At 40.4% G+C, this 21829-nt stretch overlaps 1 protein-coding gene across 1 annotated transcript in view; it reads right to left on the reverse strand.

Annotated features, from left to right (window-relative positions):
• eif4e3 (eukaryotic translation initiation factor 4E family member 3) overlaps positions 1-21829 on the reverse strand; it is a 79597-nt gene that overhangs the window by 37197 nt on the left and 20571 nt on the right. Inside the window, exon 2 of the mRNA XM_078543720.1 lies at positions 10655-10727. Within this exon, the coding sequence (XP_078399846.1) occupies positions 10655-10727 (73 nt within the window). The remainder of the gene's footprint in view (positions 1-10654; positions 10728-21829) is intronic.

Consider the following 21829-nt stretch of genomic DNA (forward strand, 5'->3'; position numbering starts at 1 on the left):
ACCTTTCCTCATAAGACATCCCACCCATTCCAGATATTAGTCTGGTAAACCTTCTCTGAACTGCTTCCAACGAAGGTGGGACTTCGTCACCATAAGGACTGTGTGGTGATCACTCCTATTGATACCTTCAAGGGCAGGTGCACCTGCAGCAGGCAGGTTGGTGAGGATAAGGTCAAGTGTGTTTTTACTTCTTGTTGGCTTCCTCACCACCTAACACAGACCTAGTCTAGCAGCTATGTCCTTCAGAACCTGGCCAGCTTGGTCTGTGCTGGTGCTACCGAGCCACTCTTGGAGATGGGCATTGAAATCTCCCACCCACAGTACATTCTGCACAATTGCCACCCTCAGTGCTTCCTCCAATTGGTGTTCAACATGGAGGAGTACTGATTCATCAGCTGAGGGAGGAGTGGTAATCAGCAGGAGGTTTCTTTGCCAATGTTTGACCTGATGCCATGAGATTTCATGGAGTCCAGAGTTGATGTTGAGGACTCCCAGGGCAACTCCCTCCCTCCCAAAGTCCTGCCAGGGATGATGGTGGTGTCTGGGACATTATCTGTAAGGTGTGATTCCATGAGTATGTCTATGTCGGGGTGTTACTGACTAGTCTGTGAGATAGCTCTTTCAATTTTGGCACAAGCCCCCAGATGTTAGTGAGGGCGACTTTGCAGGGTTTACAGGGCTAGTTTGCCGTTGTCGTTTCCGGTGCTTAGGTTGATGTCAGGTGGTCCGTCGGTTTTATTCCTTATTGACTTTTTAGATATTTGATACAACTGAGTGGCTTGCTAGGGCATTTCATTTAAGAGTCAGCCACATTGCTGTGGATCTGGAGTCACATGTAGGCTAGCAAATTTCTTTCCCCAAAGGACATTAGAGGCTCCAGGTGGGTCTTTTTTTTTTTTTAGAAACAACAATTGACTCTGCTGTGTTGAGATTCGAACCCAAGTCACCTGAGCATTATCCTAGGTCTCTAGATTACTAGTCCAGTGGCAATACCACTACGCCAACACCTCCCCATTATTTACTTCCTTATGTTATTTGCTTCTATACATTGAATGTTTAATGTTGTACTTAACACTCAAGTCATAACTAATTAGATGACAAAATGTTGATCAGCTCTGAAAAATGATATAACTTGTGTTAATTTCATTCAATAAAAACAAACTGCAGAGTAATATTGCAGCATCTGGTGGACAACGTTATGAATAGCAGATCTAACTGCTGGTTTAGTGCAGATTTAAGCCAATGCTTACATTTGAGTTTTGGACAAGCTCAGTTTGTTGTCCTACCAATAAATTACTAAGTTAGAATATGATAGTCAGTAGACAGAACGTATTTAACAGAGTTAATGATATAGTGAATGAACGTTTATCAAAGAGTGAACATAATATGATTAAACCCAATTAAGTGTTTGAAAGGGAGAAATGTGAAACAGTTACTAAAATTCTAGATTTAGATAAGGCTGACTTCAATGGGATGAGACAGAGACTGTATACAGTAAACTGGGCAAGTCTGTTAATGATTAAAATGGCAGCTGATCAGTAGGACGCGTTCCAAAAAAGAATTCAATGCGATCACAGAATGGTCACAGTACAGGCGGCGGCTATTCGGCCCGTCATGTTTTTTCTTTTTTGTTGTTCTTTCTTGGGATATGGGCATTGGTGGCAAGGCCAGCATTTGTTGCTCATCTATCTTCTTGGACTGTTGCAGTCCATCTGGGTACAGCTATACTCACAATACTGCTGGAAAGGGAGTTCCAGGATTTTGATCCTATGTTGGTGAAGGAACAGCAACGTTGTTCCAAGTCAGGGTGGTGTGCGGCTTAGAGGGGAGCTTGCAGGTGGTGGTGTTCCCATACATCTGTTACCCTTGTCCTTCTAGGTGGTAGAGGTTACAGGCTAGAAAAGTGCTGTCGAAGTGAGTTGCTGCAGTGCATCTTGTATATAGTGAGCATTGCTGCCACTGTGCATCAGCAGTGAAGGATTGAATGTTGAAGGTTGTGGATGGGTTCCTGATCAAGCTGGTTGCTTTGTCCTGGATGGTGTCGAGCTTCTAAAGTGTTGTTGGAGCTGCACTCACCGAGGCAAGTGGAGAGTATTCCATCACACTCCTGACTTGTGCCTTATAGATGCTGGACAGGCTTTTGGGAGTCAGGTGGTGTGAGTTACTCTCTGCAGGATTCCCAAACACTGATCTGCTCTCGTAACCAAAATATTTATACGTCTGGTCCAGTTCAATTTCTGGTCAATGGTAACCCCCAGGATATTGATAGAAGATGATTTAGCAATGATAATTTAATTGAATGTCAAAGGGGAATGGTTAGATTCTCTCTAGTTGGAGATGGTCATTGCCGGGCACTTGTGTGGTGCAAATGTTACTTGCCACTTATCAGCTCAAACCTGAATGTCACCCAGGTCTTGCTGCATATTGGCACGGACTGCTTCAGTATCTGAGGAGTCACAAATGATACTGAATATTGTGCAATCATCGGCGAACATCCCTACCTCGGACCTGATTTTGGAAGGAAGATCATTGATGAAGCAGCTGAAGATGGCTGGGCCTAGGGCACTACCCTAAGGAATGCCTGTAGCAATTCCTGACACCAAGATGACTGGCATCCAACAACCACAATTATTTTCCTTTGCATCTGGTATGACTCCAACCAGAGGAGAGTTTTCCCCGTGATTCCCATTGGCTTCAATTTTGCCAGGGCTCCTTAATGCCACAATCAGTCAAGGGTCATCACTCTCACCTCCCCTCCTGAGTTCATCTCTTTTGTTCATGTTTGAACTAAGGCTGAGTGGCCTGGTGGAACTTGCACTGAGCATCAGTGAGCAGGTTATTGCTATGTAAGGGCCACTTGATAGCACTGTTGACGACACCTTCCATCACTTTGCTGATGGCTGAGGAGGTTGACGGGGTGGTAACTGGCCAGATTGGATTTGTCCTGCATTTTGTGGACAGGACATACTTGGGCAACTTCCCACATTGCTGGATAGATGGCAGTGTTATAGCTGTACTGGAACAGCTTGGCTAGGGGAACAGCTAGTTCTGGAGCAGAAGTCTTCAGCACTATTATTAGGGTATTGTCAGGGTCCACAGCCTTTGCAGTATCCAGTGCATTCAGCTGTTTCTTGATGTCATGTGGAGTGAATCCAATTGGCTGAAGATTGGTAGCTGTAATATTGGGGACCTCAGGAAGAGGCAGAGATGGATCATCCACTCGGCACTTCTGGCTGAAGATTTTCTTTTCTTTTCATTCATTCATTCATGAGATGCCGGCATTGCTGGCTAGGCCAGCATTTATTGCCTATGCCTAACTGCCCTCGAGAAGGCGGTGGTGAGCCTTCTTGAACCGCTGCAGTCCATGCGGTGTAGGTACACCCACAATGCTGTGAGGAGGGAGTTCCAGGGTTTTGACCCAGTGACAGTGAAGGAACGGCGATATATTTCTAAGTTCTGATGGTGAGTGGCTTGGAGGGGAACACTACCACCTGGAAGTTCCCATGTGTCTGCTGCCCTTGCCCTTCTAGATGGTAGCAGTCGTGGGTTTGGAAGGTGCTGTCTAAGAAGCCTTTGTGAGTTCTTGCAGTGCATCTTGTAGATGGTACACAGTGCAGCCACTGTGCATCAGTGGTGGAGGGAGTTAATGTTTGTGGATGGGGTGCCAAGCAAGCGGGCTGCTTTATCCTGGGTGGTGTCTTCCGTCCAGCTTCTTGCGTGTTGGAGCTGCACTCATCCAGGCAAATGAAGAGTATTCCATCAGACTCCTGACTTGTGCCTCCTGGCTTTGGGGAGTTAGGGGGGTGAGTTACTTGCCACAGGATTCCTAGCCCCTGACCTGCTCTTGTAGCCACAGTACTTGTATGGCTGCAAATGATTCAACCTTGTTTTTTTGCACTGGTGTGCTGTGCTCCCCCATCATTGAGGATGGGGATATGTCATGCTGGATCTCTATTAAAAAAAAGCACATCAGCTAGTCCTACTACCGCTGCCCTCCACTCAACTCTATCCCCGTACCTCTGTAACCATTCTCTCTTCAGGTGCTTATACAATTCCCTTTCGAAAGCCACAGTTGAATCTGCCTCCACCACAGTCTCAGGCTGTGTATTCCAGATTTGAACCACTCACTGCATAGAAAAGTTCTTTCTCACCGTTATCATTGGTTCTTCGGCCATTCACCTTGTAATGATGTCCTCTGGTTCTCGACCCATTTGTCAATGGGAACAGTTTCTATCTACTCTGACAAGACCTCTCACGATTTTGAACACTTCTATTAAATCTCCTCTCCACCTTCCCTTCTCTAAGAAGCTCAGCCCCGGCTTCTCCAATCTATCCAAGTAACTGAAGTCCCTCATCCCTGAAACCACTTCCGTAAATCTTTTCTGTACCCTGTCTAAAGCCTTCACAGCCTTCCTAAAGTGTGCCCAGCATCGGGCATAATACTGCGGCTCAGGCTGTTTTTTAAATGTTTATTATTAACTTCCTTGCTTTTGAATTCTCTACTTTTATTTATAAAACCCAGGATCCCGTATGGCTTTTTAATCGCTTTCTCAACATGCTTGGCCACCTTCAATGATTCATACACATATAAGCCCCAGGTATTTCTCTTCCTACACTTTTAGAATTGCACCTTTATTTTATATTGCTTCTCCTCGTTTTTCCTACCAGAATACATCACTTCACACTTCTACATTAAACTTCATCAGCCATTTGTCTGCCCATTCATCCAGCCTCTGTACCCTCCTGAAGTCTATCACTATCCTCCTCACAATTCATAATAATTCAAAGTTTTGTGTCATCTGCAAATTTAAAAATTATGACCTACACACCCAAGTCTAGGACATTAATATACATCAAGAAAAGCAGTGGTCCTAGTCCTGATCCCTAGGGAACCCCACCGTATGTATGCCTTCCACCAATCTAAAAAGACATTTATCATTACTGTTTCTTGTCACATAGCCAACTTTGTATCAATGCTGCCACTGTCTCTTTTATTCCATGAACTTCAACTCTGTTGGCAAGCCTATGACAGTTTTTCAAAAGGTTTTTCAGGAGTCCATGTACACTACATCAACCAACTCAAATCAAGTTAGTTAAACACGAGTTGCTCTTAAATTTGTATTGGCTATCCTTAATTAATCCATATTTGTCCAAATGATCATTAATTTTATTCCGGATTATCATTTCTAGAAGCTTTACAGATACAGGCAAAAGATATAGAACCAGTTCAGACCACTGAAGGGCAAGAGTTCAATTTGTCAAAAGAACAGCCACAGGTAACTAAAGAGGTAAAAGGCGGCATAAAACTAAAACAAGGAGCACAATCCTGGTGAATGGGAGAGATAGAAAGAGCAACAGAGGGTGACAAAGCAGATTGTAAAAGTTACCAAAAGGGAGTATGGAAAGAAACCTGCATGGGCCATCAAAATCAACATAAAGAAATCTTTTACTATCACATCGGAAGCAATGAGGGGGCCCTTGAAAACTAACAACAATAATGTTGTCAATGATAATAAGGAAATGGTGAACATGCTGATTAATTACTTTACATTAGTATTTACAGTATGGGAGAAAGTCAGCATGCCAGATATTCCAAGAAAACTATTATTGAATCAGAGACGAATACTCAATGAAATTAACCAAAGCAGGGTAACAGTAATGGAGAAATTAAACACTAAAGAGTGACAAACCACCAGGACCAGATGGTTTCCATCCCAGGGATTTAAAAGGAAGTAGGTGAAAACATTGCAGGCACCATGACTATAATCTTCCAAACTTCCCTTAATTCAAGAATTGTTTCTCTAGATTGCAAAATTGAGTACATAATTTCACTATTTAGGATAAGTGAGAGGGGGAACCAGGAATTAAATGCCAATTAGCGGAGCATCTGCTGTCAGGAATTGCTAGAGTCCATAATTAAAGATAGGATGACTGTACACTTTGGAAACTTTTAGCAGATCAAAGAGAGGGAGCATGGATTTTTTAAAGGATAGATCATGCCTGATGATTCTGAATTTTTTGAAGCAGTGGGACAGGCGAATATTTATAGATAAAAACAAAAAACTACTGCGGATGCTGGAAATCCAAAACAAAAACAGAATGACCTGGAAAAACTTAGCAGGTCTGGCAGCATCGGCGGAGAAGAAAAGAGTTGACGTTTCGAGTCCTCACGACCCTTCCGCAGAACTATATATGTCATTTATATGAGTTTCCACAATTCATTTGATCCAGTCCCTCAAAGAGACTGTTGGCTAAAGTTGAAGATCTTGGAACTGAAGGCAAATTATTGACCTAGTTAGGAAATTGGCTGAGCAGCACAAGACAGAGTAGACATAATGGGCAGGTACTCTAATTGCAGGATGTCCTATAGTTGTGTTCTGCAAAGATCTATGTTGGGTTCTTATTTATTCATAGTATTTATGAACAACTTTTGGTGGGATAAAAGGCCAATGACATCAAGATAGGCTGGATTGTAAGCAATGTAGATGAAGGTACAAAAAGATATTAATAGATTAGGTGAATGAGCAAAACATTAGCAAATAGATTTCAATGCATGTAAAAGTTTGGCCTTCAATTTTGGACCTAAAAGGATAGAACAGAGTACTTTCCAAATGGTGAAAAACTAGAAACTGTGGAAATCCAAAGAGACTTGGTATCCACGTACACAGATCATTGAAATGTCATGGAAAGTTACACAAAGCCTGGGTTAGACCACACCTGAAGTACGGTGAGCATCTCTGGACATCAGACCTTAGGAAGGATATACTGACAATGGAGGGAGTGCAGGATAGATTCACCAGAATATCTGGTCCTGCTGTGGCACCTTTTTTTACAATTTACATTCCATCAGATTTGGTCTCCTGTTTTGATGGTTGTCAAAATGGTCTATGCCAGTTACAGGCTGTGATTGCACATAATTCTGTTGTCGCTGATGGTCCACATGTTCCATCTTAATGTAAAAATGTGACTCACCTGTAACTAGGCCTTTTTTACTTTCTCATACTGTTTTATTTGCACAAGGATTTTAGTTGTTATGATGTAGGGAGCTTAGGCAGAAGTCCAAGTCTCCCAATATTAATGCTCTCCAGTTTTAATATCTAAGCTAACCAAGAATAGCTAGTTGCTTTGTAACTTATTTTAATTGTTTATTACTTTTTATGTATTCGATTTAATGAAATTAAGATCAGACTTTAAAAAAGGACTGACGTGAAACTGAGAGAGAGCTTGGTTTCAAAAACATTGCCAGGTATTCCACAAAAAACACAGGTGTGTTTGGGAGAAACAGAGAAAAGTAGTGGGGTCACATTGTGATTCTTATTCTGTCCTCATATTTAGAACTTTCCCAATTGCTAAATTACTCTCCATCAACCTCTTCCTCAGCCAAACACACCAACTACTGGTTCAAGGCCCGTTTTTCCTTAGGGGCTATAGATTGAAACAAAACCCTTTCAAATCCATTAAATTACATCACCTGCTGTCTAAATGATATAATTCCAAAACATGGCTTCTGCAGCATATCACTCAGAGACAAGAAACAGGTATGGATTGTCATGTGACTGGTTTGGTATGGGAATCAAATTCTAAAACCCCCATCCCTGTCATCCAATTCTGAGCAGGGCAGAGTAATTTTATGACCAAATTTATCTTATCAGATTTGTTTTTGCATGCTTATGTCCTAAACTTAACTGTTGTGAGAAACAACAGGTTATTCAAATAAATTAAGTTTTACTTAGTGAATATTAAAAATAAATGCTTTGTTTTTTTGTTTTGTTGCTCATGGATAGCTTTGAAAAAAGTTTAAACAATTTGGTTTAAACCCTCTAACTTCATTTACCATTATTTCATTATTTCCCAAGCAAACAAATTAATTATAACACTCCAGGGGAAAAAAATTATTTTTTCCACTCACCTAAAATATATTCCAACAATTTATTTTTTCCCCTGAAGATAACTATCAGTGACATAGGAATTAAAAACGGGAATCAGAACAGGCCTATCTTATAAACCTGCAAAGCTAGGCTGCAGTTGTCCTCTCAACCAAGATAGCCTTGGTATTGGGGAGATTTAGTCTGGTTCAGTAAGTCAAGGGACTTGTCCAGAATTGTGTTATGGATGAGGAGAGCCTTATTCTCAAGGCAGTGGCCATTTTGACATGGCAAGATTCAGGTCTGCAATGGCAGCAAGAGGTCAGCAGTAGATTTGCGGCAAGTACATTTGGGAGACACTTCCATTGCCATCTCTAGCAGTAGGGGTACGGTGGGATAAGGAAGAAGACATGATAGAGGCCAAAGCAGGAAGAAGAACAAGAGAAACAAGACAGAGAGGAAACTCAAGGATTATAATAGCACATTAAATTCACAATTAATTGCACTGAGGTAGGCTGTTAGAAAAGTTTCTAATTAGTATCTGCAAACACTAAAAACTATATTTAAACACTGGTGGCACAGCACTAACTTGATACACCTTGGACAGTACAGATTTGCAAACATACAGGCAGGCATATGAAGGGATGAGGCTGTAGGCAGTAAACAGTTTCCATTTTGAGGGATCTAGAATGAAGGAACATGAATACAAGATTAAAAGCGCGAGATTTAGGATAAAGAGGATTTTTTTTTTTTAAAGTAACCAGAGCGGGTGGGTTGGCTGTGAAATTCATTACCACAGCTTGTTATTGAAACAGAAACCAGATTAACATTTAACGGTAGGGCTGTGGGGCAGAGGAATTCATTGGATTTCATTGCACTTATTTCCCATTTGGAAAATAGGGAGCACAGTGGGTCAATTGGGGGTTTGGGGGGTGGGGCCAGGCTCTCTTGTCCAATCAGCTTTGGGAACACCTCTATCACACGCACTTTGGTTCTGGTGATGACGCTTTTCTGCCATCAGCCGAAACAGATGTTGGGTCTCTTGAGTGTGCTAAGAAAATACCTAACACCAGTTTTAGGACGCATTCTGAAAATTTATTTTCACTCAGTGGTGCAGGTGCTGGCTCTGATCTGCTCACAATTACTTGGTCTACATGTGGCCTAACCAGCATTCCTTAAAAGATTTTTGTAGCCTGCCACACAAAGGTTTTTTTTTAAACAAATCTTAATGTTTAGCTGACAGGAGTACTCCTTCTCCTTATGAGCTCCTTAGTATTATTGCGGGCTGCTGCCAGTTCCGCTCCCAATGGGATATAACTATACCATCTGTTCTAACATTAGCAACTTGGCCAGCAATTGAAAGACAGGGGTAAAATTCTATCCATGTAGTCTGCATACATGGAGCTCTGTTTCTCCAAATTTCAGAGGGACAGGAGTGTGCTTCATAATTGTGGCTACTCATTTATTGTTCAGTGCAGCAGAACGATGATAATAAACCAATTAAAAATATTTATTAATATATACATACAGGAAATAAAAATAAAAATCCCAATTAATCACTGATTGGAATCAGCTACCGATCCTATTTTTGCATGAAGTTTGCTGAGTACCACAAAGCGTCAGTTGAGTTCACAAATGAAAACCAGAAAGATGGAAAGCAAGAAAGTTAATAGTGGCCCAGATCTTCTGGTCTCCAGGGGGTGCAAAACGCACTTCAGGACCCTGTGGAAGTCCCAACGTAATGACTCACTGGAAATTGCCCAGAAAGTTTGAACATCCCTGCTTCCCAGGGCTATCTGAAAAGTCTCCGACTCTAGTTTTGATGTACTTACCTGGACAGTTACCCAGGAAATATTAGACAGAAAAACATGGATAACAGCACAACTGACACCCCAATCAGTCATACTGACTCCCCTCCAACTCCTCCCTCAACCCCCTGGTTATCTCCTGGCGTGACCTTACTAGCCCCCACCACCCGACTACCTCCCAACCCCAACAGGACTAGCCCCCACCACCCAACAACCCTCTGACAACCCACCCCTGACAACCCACCTGACCAGACCTGATGTGCCCCTGATCTGACAACCCCTCCAGACCCACATGCCAACCTGCCCACCTACCCATTCACTCACCCACTGAAAGGTTGTTTAAATGTTCCAAAGCTTTTTGGTGCGTTAGCGAACACATACCAGAATATGGCAGCTGGTGCTGTAAAACGGGGGCATAGCTTGTCTCCTCCCCAAAGAACCAGCACTACAGGGGAGCAGTATGATGGAAGACCGCTTTGCATTTCTGAGGAGGCCAGGATCGGAAGTCCTGGCCAGAAATGCGGAGCTCTGTTGTGGCGCAGAAAAGTAGAAGTGGAGCACATACCGATGGGGACTGCTGCTCCTTGAAAGATTTGGACCTATATTTTCAATTGTGAAAAGGTTACCTTGGAAGAGGAAGTTTGGAAACTAAACCAAGAAATGTATAGCAGAAAATTCCCAAATGGCTTACAGTGTAAAAATACCAATGTCAAAGTTAAATGTAATTATCACTTTTGTTGTAACTACATACTTCTGGAAAGTGGATATTGGTCCATTAATTCTTAAGTCATTCCACTGAATTATACCATTCTCTTTCAATATGTTCCACAATACAAAGATATACTGATCTTCAACATTTAGAAATAGTATACAGAAGAGTAATTTAAGTTTTCTATATTGAGGAGTTATACTGGCTTTCAATTCATTTCAAAATAAGAGTATTTCATACACTTCTTTCATATACCCTTGTTTTCTTCTCACCTGTACAGTTTGCACAGTGTAAATTTTTTTCAGGTTGGATGCACACTCTGCTGCAGTAGTTCCAGGTACTGATCTAAAAACAAAAACAAATAAAATCTAATTTCAGGGACTCTACTTGAAACATTTTGTGTTTTAGTCAATAGGGAATAAACATTTCTGATTCATTTTACAAATTTTAATTCAACAAACTACAAGTATGAACTGAGGGTGGGTAGGTTCTGGAACAGCAACATTCGAACAACCTAGGATTTGCTTCATTCCAGATCAAATCCAATGTTGTGAAACTTTAGCCCTTTAATTAAAATTGGTTCCCACTTCAGTTTCAAGATTTCACTCTCGTACAAATAAGATTCAAAGTAGTTAATATCAATTTTGGCATAACCCTACTGTGGTTCCATCAATGAAGATGTATTTTTAAAAAGTGTCAATGGACCAAATCTTCCATTCTCCAGATCTTCGGAGACCAGACGTATGAATGAAGATGCCTGTTGGGATGTGCGGAAGTCCTGATGCGCTGACCTCCGCGGGAATTGCCTGGGAAGTTTCAACTTCCGATGGGCAATTCTCTGCTTCCCAAGGCACTCTGAGCTAGAGACAGAGATTTCAGACAGTTCCACGGTACTTACCTGAGTAGTTAGCCAGGAAATGTTAGACAGATTCAAACCTAATCTAACATTTGGGTAACTACACAACTGACCCCCCTCCCAATCAGCACCCATGACTCCGACTGCTTCCCCTAAACCCTGCCATCCCCCCAACCTGACAAGCTCTCCTGACCCAACTACGCCCCGACCCAACTACCCACTCTCCCACTTACCCAACTCACCCCACTCACTTACCCACCTAACCTACCCATTCACTCACTCAAATATTCACTAACATTCAAACTGGACCATTAAACTTTAAGAAAGGACCTAAATGCATTAGAAGCTGTGCAGAGAAGGTTCACTCGACTGCTTCCTGTGAAGAAGGAGTTGTCTTATGAGGAAAGGTTGGACTGGTTGGGCCTGTATCCATTGCAGCTTAGAAGAATGAGAGGTGATCTTATTGAAACATATAAGATCCTGAGGGAACTTAACAGGGTGGATGCTGAAAGGATGTTGCCCCTTATAGGAGAGACTACAACTAGGGGACACAGTTTAAAAATAAGATGTCTCCTTTTTCAGGTGGAGATGAAAATTTTTTTCTCTCAGGAGGGTTGTTGGTCTGTGGAATTCTCTTGCCCATGGAGCAGTGGAGGCAGGGTCATTGAATATTTTTAAGGCTGAGTTAGATAGATTCTTGACTGACAGGGAGTCAAAGGGTATAAGGGATAGAAAAGTAGGCGGCACAATCAGATCAGCCATGGTCTTATCAAATGGCGGAGCAGGCTCAAGGGGCTAAATGGCTTATTCCTGCACCTAATTCAAATGCTTGTATGTTAAACTTGCCATTCGGCAACTAGTGCCATCATTACTGCTGCCCGGAAGGTCCGGACCAATATATTTTATAGATAAAAGTTCTGAATTTAGAAAATATTATACTGCTAATACCAAAAAAATAGTCCTGCAATACAAAGTTTTTGACACTGGAGGATGCTATACTACTTGCATAGTTCATATGAAGTATCATAACAATAGTCTTATTGTCAGGGTTTTGCGTCTGGACTTCCTGGTCATGTATAACCAGAGTGGAAGATAATGTCAAGAGTAGACAATAATTGACATTTTTCATTGTTAACATGTCATGGTACTACTGCAATGTATATTCTGCAAAAGGGTTCAAGTTTCAAATAATACATTTTTTTTTGCTGAGGCCTATTTTAAATTGTAGATTTTGTACTGTGCAAAAAATTATCAAATCTGTCAATATAGGGTTCACTTGGTATTATATAGATGGTATTGAAACCAATAAAAAGCAATAGGCCAAGAGATTCAAACCAGACAAGGAGTTGTCTCCATTGACAAGCTAATGATAATACATTGGGCACTGAAGCAGCTGTATCAATGTGTAATTTAGTTGATTTTTAATTAAGTGGATTTGAGAAGAAGCTGGCAAGGTGGCAGTTAGCCAGACAGCCAAAACCTATGAATGCAATGTCCAATTTTAATTGTCATCTGAACATTTATAATTAATCTTCCATTGCTCAGGTTCTTTTTAGTATGTCTTAGATCTAAGGTGTTTAAGATTGCAGTCTGATTCAAGGGTGAGCACAGGCATATACAGGGGCATCAAAGAATGCAAGATTTTAATAGAAATATAGAGCAAAGTCATAGCTAGTTTCTTTGATCAAATAAAGAAACTTTACTAAGACAACCTCAATCGGGAACGTACAGAGAGAATGAATTACTCTTCCAAAGAGATCAGGGGCCCATATTTACAGGGAGGCTGGGAGAGTGCGGGGAAAACTTGATAAGACTGCCACATTCAATGGCAGAGCCGCATTACAATTTTCTTTTCCCCATTTCCTGCCTGACAGCTGGACAAATTGATACCTGCCTGACAGCTGGACAAATTTATAGGCTGATGCCAGGAAAACCAGCAGCAGAACGTCGTAGCAGGGGACTCTTGGGGAATGAAGAGGGAGCTACAGAACAGATGCACTTGTGGTGGGCTGGGGATGAGTTCACCAATTTTTAGGAGTCTAAACCCCTCCACCGCCCATCCTATGGAGCAGGTTAAATATTGAGGCCCATTTATCTGATTGACTGTTCAAAGCCCATGCCACAGACTTGAACACATAATCTAGGCTGACACTGCCTAGTGTAGCACTGAGAGAGCATTGTACTGACAGAGATGCCATCTTCAGGTGGAATGTTAAACTGGCTCATGTGTCTTCTCAAGTGGGCATAAAGATCCCATAGTACTTTCAAAGAAGAGTAGGGGAGTTTTCCCACTGTTCTGGCCACCATTTATCCCCCAGCCTAAATCACCTGCTCCTTTTCCTACAGCACAACAGTAACTGCACTTCAAAATTACTTAATTGGCTGTAAAGTGCTTTAGGCTGTTCCGAAGGCTAATCTTGGAAACTGAATTTTACTGTAACACTATTTCATTAATTATTGCACTGGATTTAATGTTTCCAATGCAACTTCCACTGGTGAATCCAGACATTGTGGGTGCCTGACATGAGTTCAAGGCAGCTGGCTGAACCCGATCATGTAGTGACCAGCCAATTAGTGAGGGTGCCATGGGCTTGCCGCCGGATCACGTTGCGGGGACAGCTCTGATGTTAGAAAGCCCCGCATCACCTGATGTCCGTACAGGAGCTGATGTCGTATTTAAAGGGCAGCCAGCCCTGTGCTAGAGTTGGAATTCGTCTTGCAGGTTATGAAAGCTCTGCAGTTTAAATCTTTGGCAACAGCATTTCTGGATTTCTTCAGCTTTGAAGAAGGGTCATACGAACTCAAAATGTTAACTCTGTTCCTTTCTCCACAGATGCTGCTGAGTTTTTCCAGCATTTTCTGAATTTGTTTCAGATTTACAGCAGCTGCAGTATTTTGCTTTTACCATTCTGCTTATCAATCAGTTAAATTCACCATGGAAATCTTATCAACCTTAACCTCAGCAAGTATCAGCACTCGTATTTGTCCGTAAATTCAAGATCACAAATGAGCCCCCAATTTATGTCATGATCCTTGGCCAGACACCATGACATGGGGGAAGATCTGGTTAGGAGCAATAGCGTTTTGTTTAAAGTAGATGGAATTTGAAAGTTAAGATGCTTACTAAGTGAATAAAACCACAAGATTTCACTGGTTTGGAACAAACAAAAATATACTTTACTATACAAGTTCTGAAAGGTAAAGCAATTTTTAACAACATCTATCTTATACTCTAACATTCAGGGTAAGTATGAGGTATATGTGAATTAACAGGTGAACTGTGGTCGGACATGCCACGCCACACAATAGATAACAGATGCGACCAAACCAGATTCCATAGATTTCTCACAACCCACCCAGATGTTCGTCACATTCTGAGCCAACCAATCTCACTGAAACTTTGTCTTTCTCAAGAGGATTTCCAATCTTCACATTTGAAGATCTTACCTTGGAATTCTCTTCAAAAGTCACTCCCCTCTGACGTATCCAACAATGACCCACCTCGCAGGATTTCAATTTCACCTACTGAGATTCTTTTCCCTTGTATCTCAGAGTACACTCGAGCTTCACCTTCCGCGCAAAATTTCAGATCTTCAGCCATGCCAAGCAGAACACCACTGCTCCAAAGGGGTACCTTTGCCCTAACGGCCTGTAGCATAGAGTCACCAACCTTCGGCTGCCTTCTCGGATCTTCAGGGCTCCTTTCTTGCTCACTTCACTTAAAGTCTGCTCCCTGCAGCTCATTCTTGAATTCTTAGCCTATTATCCTGGTCCTTTCTTATAACTTTACTTACTTATTCTTGTTCCCTAGGGGGACATCCCTTCATCCCTTACCTGGGACTACCTTTTGGGGCCATCCCTGTCCCCCTCCCTGGTTTGGGACCTTCTCCGTGTCCCCCTCTCATGTCCTGCTCTCTGGGACCCGCTTACTACAATGATGCTCCTTACTGGATCATCTGACCTGCATTTTTGTGATGTTCTGTTTCTTTTCTTCTGTGCAGGAACGGAGAGTCGGTCCCTGGTCTGAGGGGTGGAAAAAAACCCGAACTGCACACGTGCAGCCATTTCCCGGCTGGCGCGTGCGTGGGAGGCCCGAGGTTCATCAGGAACTGGAGTTCCCGGCCAAACTAAAGAAGGTAAATATTTAAGTTTCATCACAATATACTATAATTCTAAGTTGATTGGCTCAATGAGTAACTATTACTTTGCAATGGACACATGAGATGGTTCAGAGGCAAGCTAAACAGCGTACCATTAACTTTGGATCTTTATGATATAAATAGGGACTGGTCTGGAATTCTAAATGTTAGGGCTATGTCCCTGCCTTTAATAGCTCACAAGATTTGGGACTGCTCCCTCAGACTGGAAGGATGCTAATTTAGATCTAATATTATAAAAGGGCGATCAGAGGAGTTGTGTAATTATATGTCCATTAGTTTGTCTTCAGTAATAGGCAAGATGCTCAGATAAATACGAGATGCCTTTTGTCATCATTTAGATACAGAAAGCACTAAAAACTCTCAAAATGGCTTCCTGAAAGGTCATGCCTCATTAATTTGATCAAATTTCTTATGTTAGTGGTGGAGGACAACCACTGATGGACACTGTCTACTTGACTTTCAGAAATCCTTTGATTAGGTACCTCATAAAAGTCTATTCTACAAGATAGAATTTTGATGAACTAATGGTAATTGTTTGTGGTGGATCAAGAATTGTCTGAATGTCTGCAGGCAGAAAATTATCAACGGATTGGGATCTGTTTATGAGTGGCGTTCCTGAAGGAATGGTGCTGGAATTTTTGTTGCTACTGTTTTCTTTGATGACTTTAGATGTAGGTGATGGAGGGAATGATTTGTAAGTTTTTAGAGACACAAAAGAGGTGTGTGAATGTTAGGACTGTAGAGAATGCCAAATCACTACCATCAGATTTTAATAGCCTGGGGGAATAAGCCAGCATTTGGCAAATTATATATAATTTAGAAAACTATATAGTGTTTTGCATGTTTGCAGATCTAATACTAAAAATGCATACACCCTACAAGGAGCTAAATTAAAGGCAGTATTGAAAGAAATCTAGACATTATAGAGTATCACTTTATAAATGTTCATGACTAATATCATGAAGCTACATTTTAAATCAAACAAGAGTACACTGTTGTATTCACAGGGCAATTTAGCAATTAAAAATAAAACTCAGAATTTTACTTTTGTACAAAACCTTGAGGTTAGGCTTCTGTTTAGAACACTGTGCCCAGTTTTGGTTCCGTCACATGGAGTGTGATATTAAAGTTTTGCAAAGGGTACAGATGAAGGCTACAATATGGATTCCCAGTTTAAAATGCCTTAGCTATCCAGGTAGGCTTAAAAGAGCTGAGTCTGTATACTTTGGACAAACAGATTCGGGAGCTATTTGATCAGGTTTAATAAAATAATGAAGTGACTAGATCGTGTTTCGGAGGACAATTTATTTCAGCTGGATAGATTAGGGAGATTTTTTTATTTCAGATGGATAGATTAGGGAGATTAGGAGTTATATTTGCAAGTTATCCAAGAGTAGAACTAGGTTGGATATTAGTTGGTTCTATTTTACCCAGAAAATAGTATATCTATAGAACAAGTTGTCTGCGCACGTAGTGAATGCCAATTCATTGCATAACTAGAGACAGCCAGATCTTTTCCTGGCTGGGGCGGAGAATGCATTATGCAACAGGAAAGTACCCTGTAATACAAGTTAGGGCAATGTAGCCTCTCTAGATTTGATTGTCTAAATGGGCTGCAGATGTACTTTCCAGTTCCCCACCACTGCATTAGCCTCAGTTATTATATTTTTAAAAAATTCTCCAAGGAGGTTGCATGGTTGTGAGTGGATGAAAAAGGTCTGCATCATGATGTACAAGGCATTATAATTCAATACAACAAGCTGGGTAGACCAGGTTGATCTTTCCTGTTCAACCTTTTCATACATTATGACACTCTAATGTATATAGACTGAGTACTGGAAATTAGGACAAAATATTCTTCAAGCATCAGGATATATAGCATCTACCATAAACTTAAAGAATCATTTAATACTAATACCTCTGTACAACAGGGTACAATAACAAGCCTCCATCCCCCATTTACTTCTTGGCTCCCAAAGAAAACATTTACTTACCTTATAATACTTTCTCTGGCACTTACAATAAAAAAAAGTTAATTTAAATTATAACCAATCCAATTAATGAATGCTGCAAAGTATATTAAAAAGTGTACAGATCATGAAAATAAAAACAGAAGATGCTGGAAATATTCACCAGATTTGGCAGCATCTAAGGACATCTAAAACAGAGAACTGATTCTGATGAAATGTCATTGACCTAACACATTAACTGTTTCTCTTTCCTTAGATGTTGCCAGACCTGTTGAGTAATTGTTGAAGAAGTAATTGTTGTAATCTGTTGAAGAGTCATGTGGACTCGAAACGTTAACTGTGCTCCCTTCCACAGATGCTGCCAGACCTGCTGAGTTTTTCCAGGCATTTTTGTTTTTGTTGTTGAGTAATTCCTCTATTTTCTTGTTTTTATATCAATTTTCAGCATCCACTGTATTTGCTTTTGCACAAATCTCTCATCAATTTTCATTTCAGAAAATTAGAAACAGATCTTTAATAATTAACACTGTATATCAGAAAGTACTCAAAATATGCGGGAGATCTGTCACCATCTGAAAAGAGGAAAAGGTTAACATTTTAGGTGTAGATACCTGCAGACCCTCCACCTTTCCACTCTGCCAATCACCCCCAAGCTTTCCACTTCCATCCTCAGCCTTTCCTATAGCTTGCTTTGAGGCTGAAACATGTTGGCTTTGGCCATTAGCTGCTACTTGATCTCCACCACGCCTTATTTCCGAGTCATGTGCATTCAAAACTTTCTCATCCTAGATCCACAATCAATGGCAAGAAATATATACGTCATATACTCTTAACTATCCTGTTGTAAATATTCATATTGAAAGTACAGAAAGGTTGCATTGCTCCTCTTCTGTCAGGTTGAATTTGAAAAAACAGACTGCTTGAAAAGCAAGTTCAAGCATTTTCTACCCAGAACAGAATACTTTAGTGATAGTTAACCAGTTAGCTATTATAAATAGACAAAATATTTCACCCTTGCAAAAGTTCTAAATATAAAGTATAATATAGTTTTAAATTGATAATGGCACACACATTAAAATCTGGCAGTATTCCCTCAACTATAGGTTCAGTATGTTTTAGAGCAGAAAGTTTGAGCTGTTACTGAAACACAAATGAAAAACTACAAAATTAATGTACAGAATAAAACTGACACTAGATGGCACTATACCTCTACTATTGAGCATGTTTTACATATTGCAATATTTTCACACAATGACTTTGATGTATGATTTCAAGCTATCACATTGCAATATTCAATACCAAACTGGGAAGGGGGAAAAGATGAGTGCATTTTACTAAAATATTTAAAAGGAATAAACCTTTTGAATAATTATCATTACAGAATGATTAGAAATCCAATTTACTGCTAGGCAGTTTGAAGTCTTTGGCGAGCATTCTTCCTTTCCCTAAGCAATCATTATGTAAGTCATAAATATGGAAGGACCAGCACAATAATTGGTCAAGACTCCCCTGGTTATTCAGCTAGCTATGGCAGGGATCGATCTTGGGAAGTTCGATCCTTTGCTTATGCTGAGCTAGCTGTTCATTGCCTGGGCACTACACTTGTAGTGCTGAAGTCCTCACCCCTGACTGTTATTCAATGATCTATGCTGGAATTGAGGATGGAAGGCTGGACTGGGGTAGATGCTCTGCAAATGTTCTGATGGTTCAGGAAGGTGTACATGACCGCATGGCATTCTTCAAAGAACATTAGTTGTAAAATATTTACGAAGCATCCTTAGGACTGAAAGATATAAATATGTTCTTTACATGAAAAAATTCTTTTAGTTTTGCATGCTAACTAGACCACACAGAATAGGGTATATTGTTGCCTTGTAATTTGTTCGTACATTAGTTCAACCCATAAATAACTTAGTTGCTTCACCTCCACATGCTCAAAAATCAAAACTGGTTTAAGATCCGAATCAATGTTTCTTGCTCAGTTTCAGTACTAACAAAAATAATTGAGAAGGCCAGTAAATTTCATTTACCAGGCACAATAACCAAGTTACCTTACTAAATACATAAAATGCAAATGGAGAAAATGAGTGAAGGGAGAACTGAAATGCCAGTGATGTAAAATGTCACAAGCCCAGGACAGAAACTTAAGGGTAGCACGGTATAAGTTGAGAGCCTGGCTTTGTATGTCTTTCTCAGACAAAAATTATGGAAATGCCCTAAAGATAATTTTTCAAACACCAGCACATCAAACCTGATATCATGTATGGATGCCATAAACGTGAATCATTGTTGTCTCAGAACATTGTGTCAGGACTCCCAATGGTAGCTTGCTCTTTATCAAACTACATGTAACCCTGCTCTGACAAAGAGGAACAAAAGAAGTAGGATTTGGGAGAAAGGGCTTCGTGGCCATTCTTATTAAGTTTCCTAGAGCTTCCTAACAATGCTGCATTGGTTTCAAGAGTGCTAAGGGGATCATGCTTCCAGCAAAACAGTCTCAGTTCCACCAATGTCTAGGAAAGGAAAAAGCTTGCAAAGTTCCTGCTCAGGCTGTGCTGTATCTCGATCCAGATATAACCTCGTTAAGAAGTAATTTCACATATTCATAAATAATAACAGCTTGTGTCTTTTGAAGCATCATTTAATCTAAGGGTCTGCATCATGTGGCTCTTTAACATCTCATCTGCGGCTTCCAACTTTTACCAGTTGGACTGCATTAACATGAAAAACATCTTAAAAATTAGGAGAAGTAAGAATTGTGTTTTAATGTGGGGATAAAAACCTAACCATTAATCTGCACTTTATGGTTTCAAATGATTATTTTAGCAAAAACATTGTTGTGCTCTAAATAAACCTGTTCAAGCAGTATAGCTACACCATGGTTAGAAATAATGCCTTTGATTCAAGGGGCAGGTCTCATGGTTGTGACCATTATTATTTCTAATATAACTAAAATAACAAAGTATTCTGAATGGGTTATTAGAAGCGTCTTTTAAAAATCTTGAAAATCAGTAGCTGAAAAAATTGTTTTAATTCTAAGCATCTTGAATTAAATTTTATTTCAAATATGACTTCACTGACATTCTAGTAAATAGTAAAAAAAATGAGAATTGAGAGTTAGCACGATTTTAATTTTTTTTCTGTTGATACATAAATTACATGTATTTCATTATGTATGCAAATTATGCATTCTACCAGAAACACTTGGCAATTTGCTAAGTATTCGGTTTAGAAATGCCAAATTTTTGTCCTGCGGATTCAAATTACGTTTATTTTAGGCAAATTTTTTAAATGGGTTCTTCAGGTAAAAAAGGTCTCTGACTTAGTCCTATGCTCATGTTGGGGCCTGAAGTTTTAGACATAAGCAGGCATCCCTAATTCAATTTTAATCTTCAGCACCTACAAGCACATACGTAGCCAAACCTTTGAATCTTTGGCACCAGATATAAAACAGAAGCTACAAAGCCTTCAAATAGGTTTGTCAAGTTGAAATCTGTTTTGTATTACTATAGGCAAAGCAGAATTTGAAAGCTCTTAATCATCACCAATACTTTTAGTTCATTTTAAACAGAGTTTAATAAAGTACTATTCAAAACAGGAACAGAATGAAAGCAAGCAAGAATGAATAAAGAACCTTTCCGAATGTCCAAAGTGCTTCACAGCCAACAATATACAACAGAAGTGTAGTCATTGTTGTAATGTAGGGGAATACAGCAGCTAATTTGTGCACAATAAGGTCCAGGACACAGCAATAAATTAAAACTTGTTCCTAGTGTCAAGTCAATCTTCTTTACTTTGCTTACTTTTACCTGACAAGAAAGACGGTCTCAATTTAACACTGCACTTGAAAGAAGTCACCTCTGACAGCCTCAGGTTTGGTACGTCAGCCTGGATTCTGTGTCAAATGTCAACATTTTAGAAAGTGGCTTGAACCAATGGCCTTCTGACTGTTACAAACATGAAGTTTCTAAGGTTATGTTTTGGGACTGTTTCTTTGACTTAGGATAAAATGGAAAAAAAATGAAGGCATCATGTGACCTGTTCTGAATTCTGCCCAACAACAAGAGTAGGTGGGTGGCTTGGTTGTTACAGCTGTGGTAACAATGTATAGATGGTTAGCCTCCAAGTCCCAGGGAGGTGTTAGGAATCTACAGTTTTCTAAATGATTATACTTTATTTAATTCCAAGATGTACTGAAGTTGGGCGTTTAAAGGATAGCTGATCAGCACTTCTACCTGGATACAAGATCCACGTTGTCATGGAGATGGGTGTTGAGAGGCGATGAGTCCATAGGGAGTCGTTGTAGGATCGGGTTGCAGGATTTTCCTAAAATATCACTGGTCCTCACAGACAGGGTCAGGCTGCAAGAATCTGAGAAAGAGAGCGCGCAGAGATAGAGGAAGCAAGTCTCTATTGTTTACCACTATTACAATCCCAGCTGATGTTAATACTGGACAAGTC

This window comes from Cetorhinus maximus, chromosome 6 (assembly GCF_964194155.1).
Source record: "Cetorhinus maximus chromosome 6, sCetMax3.hap1.1, whole genome shotgun sequence".
NCBI classification, from domain to species: Eukaryota; Metazoa; Chordata; class Chondrichthyes; order Lamniformes; family Cetorhinidae; genus Cetorhinus; species Cetorhinus maximus.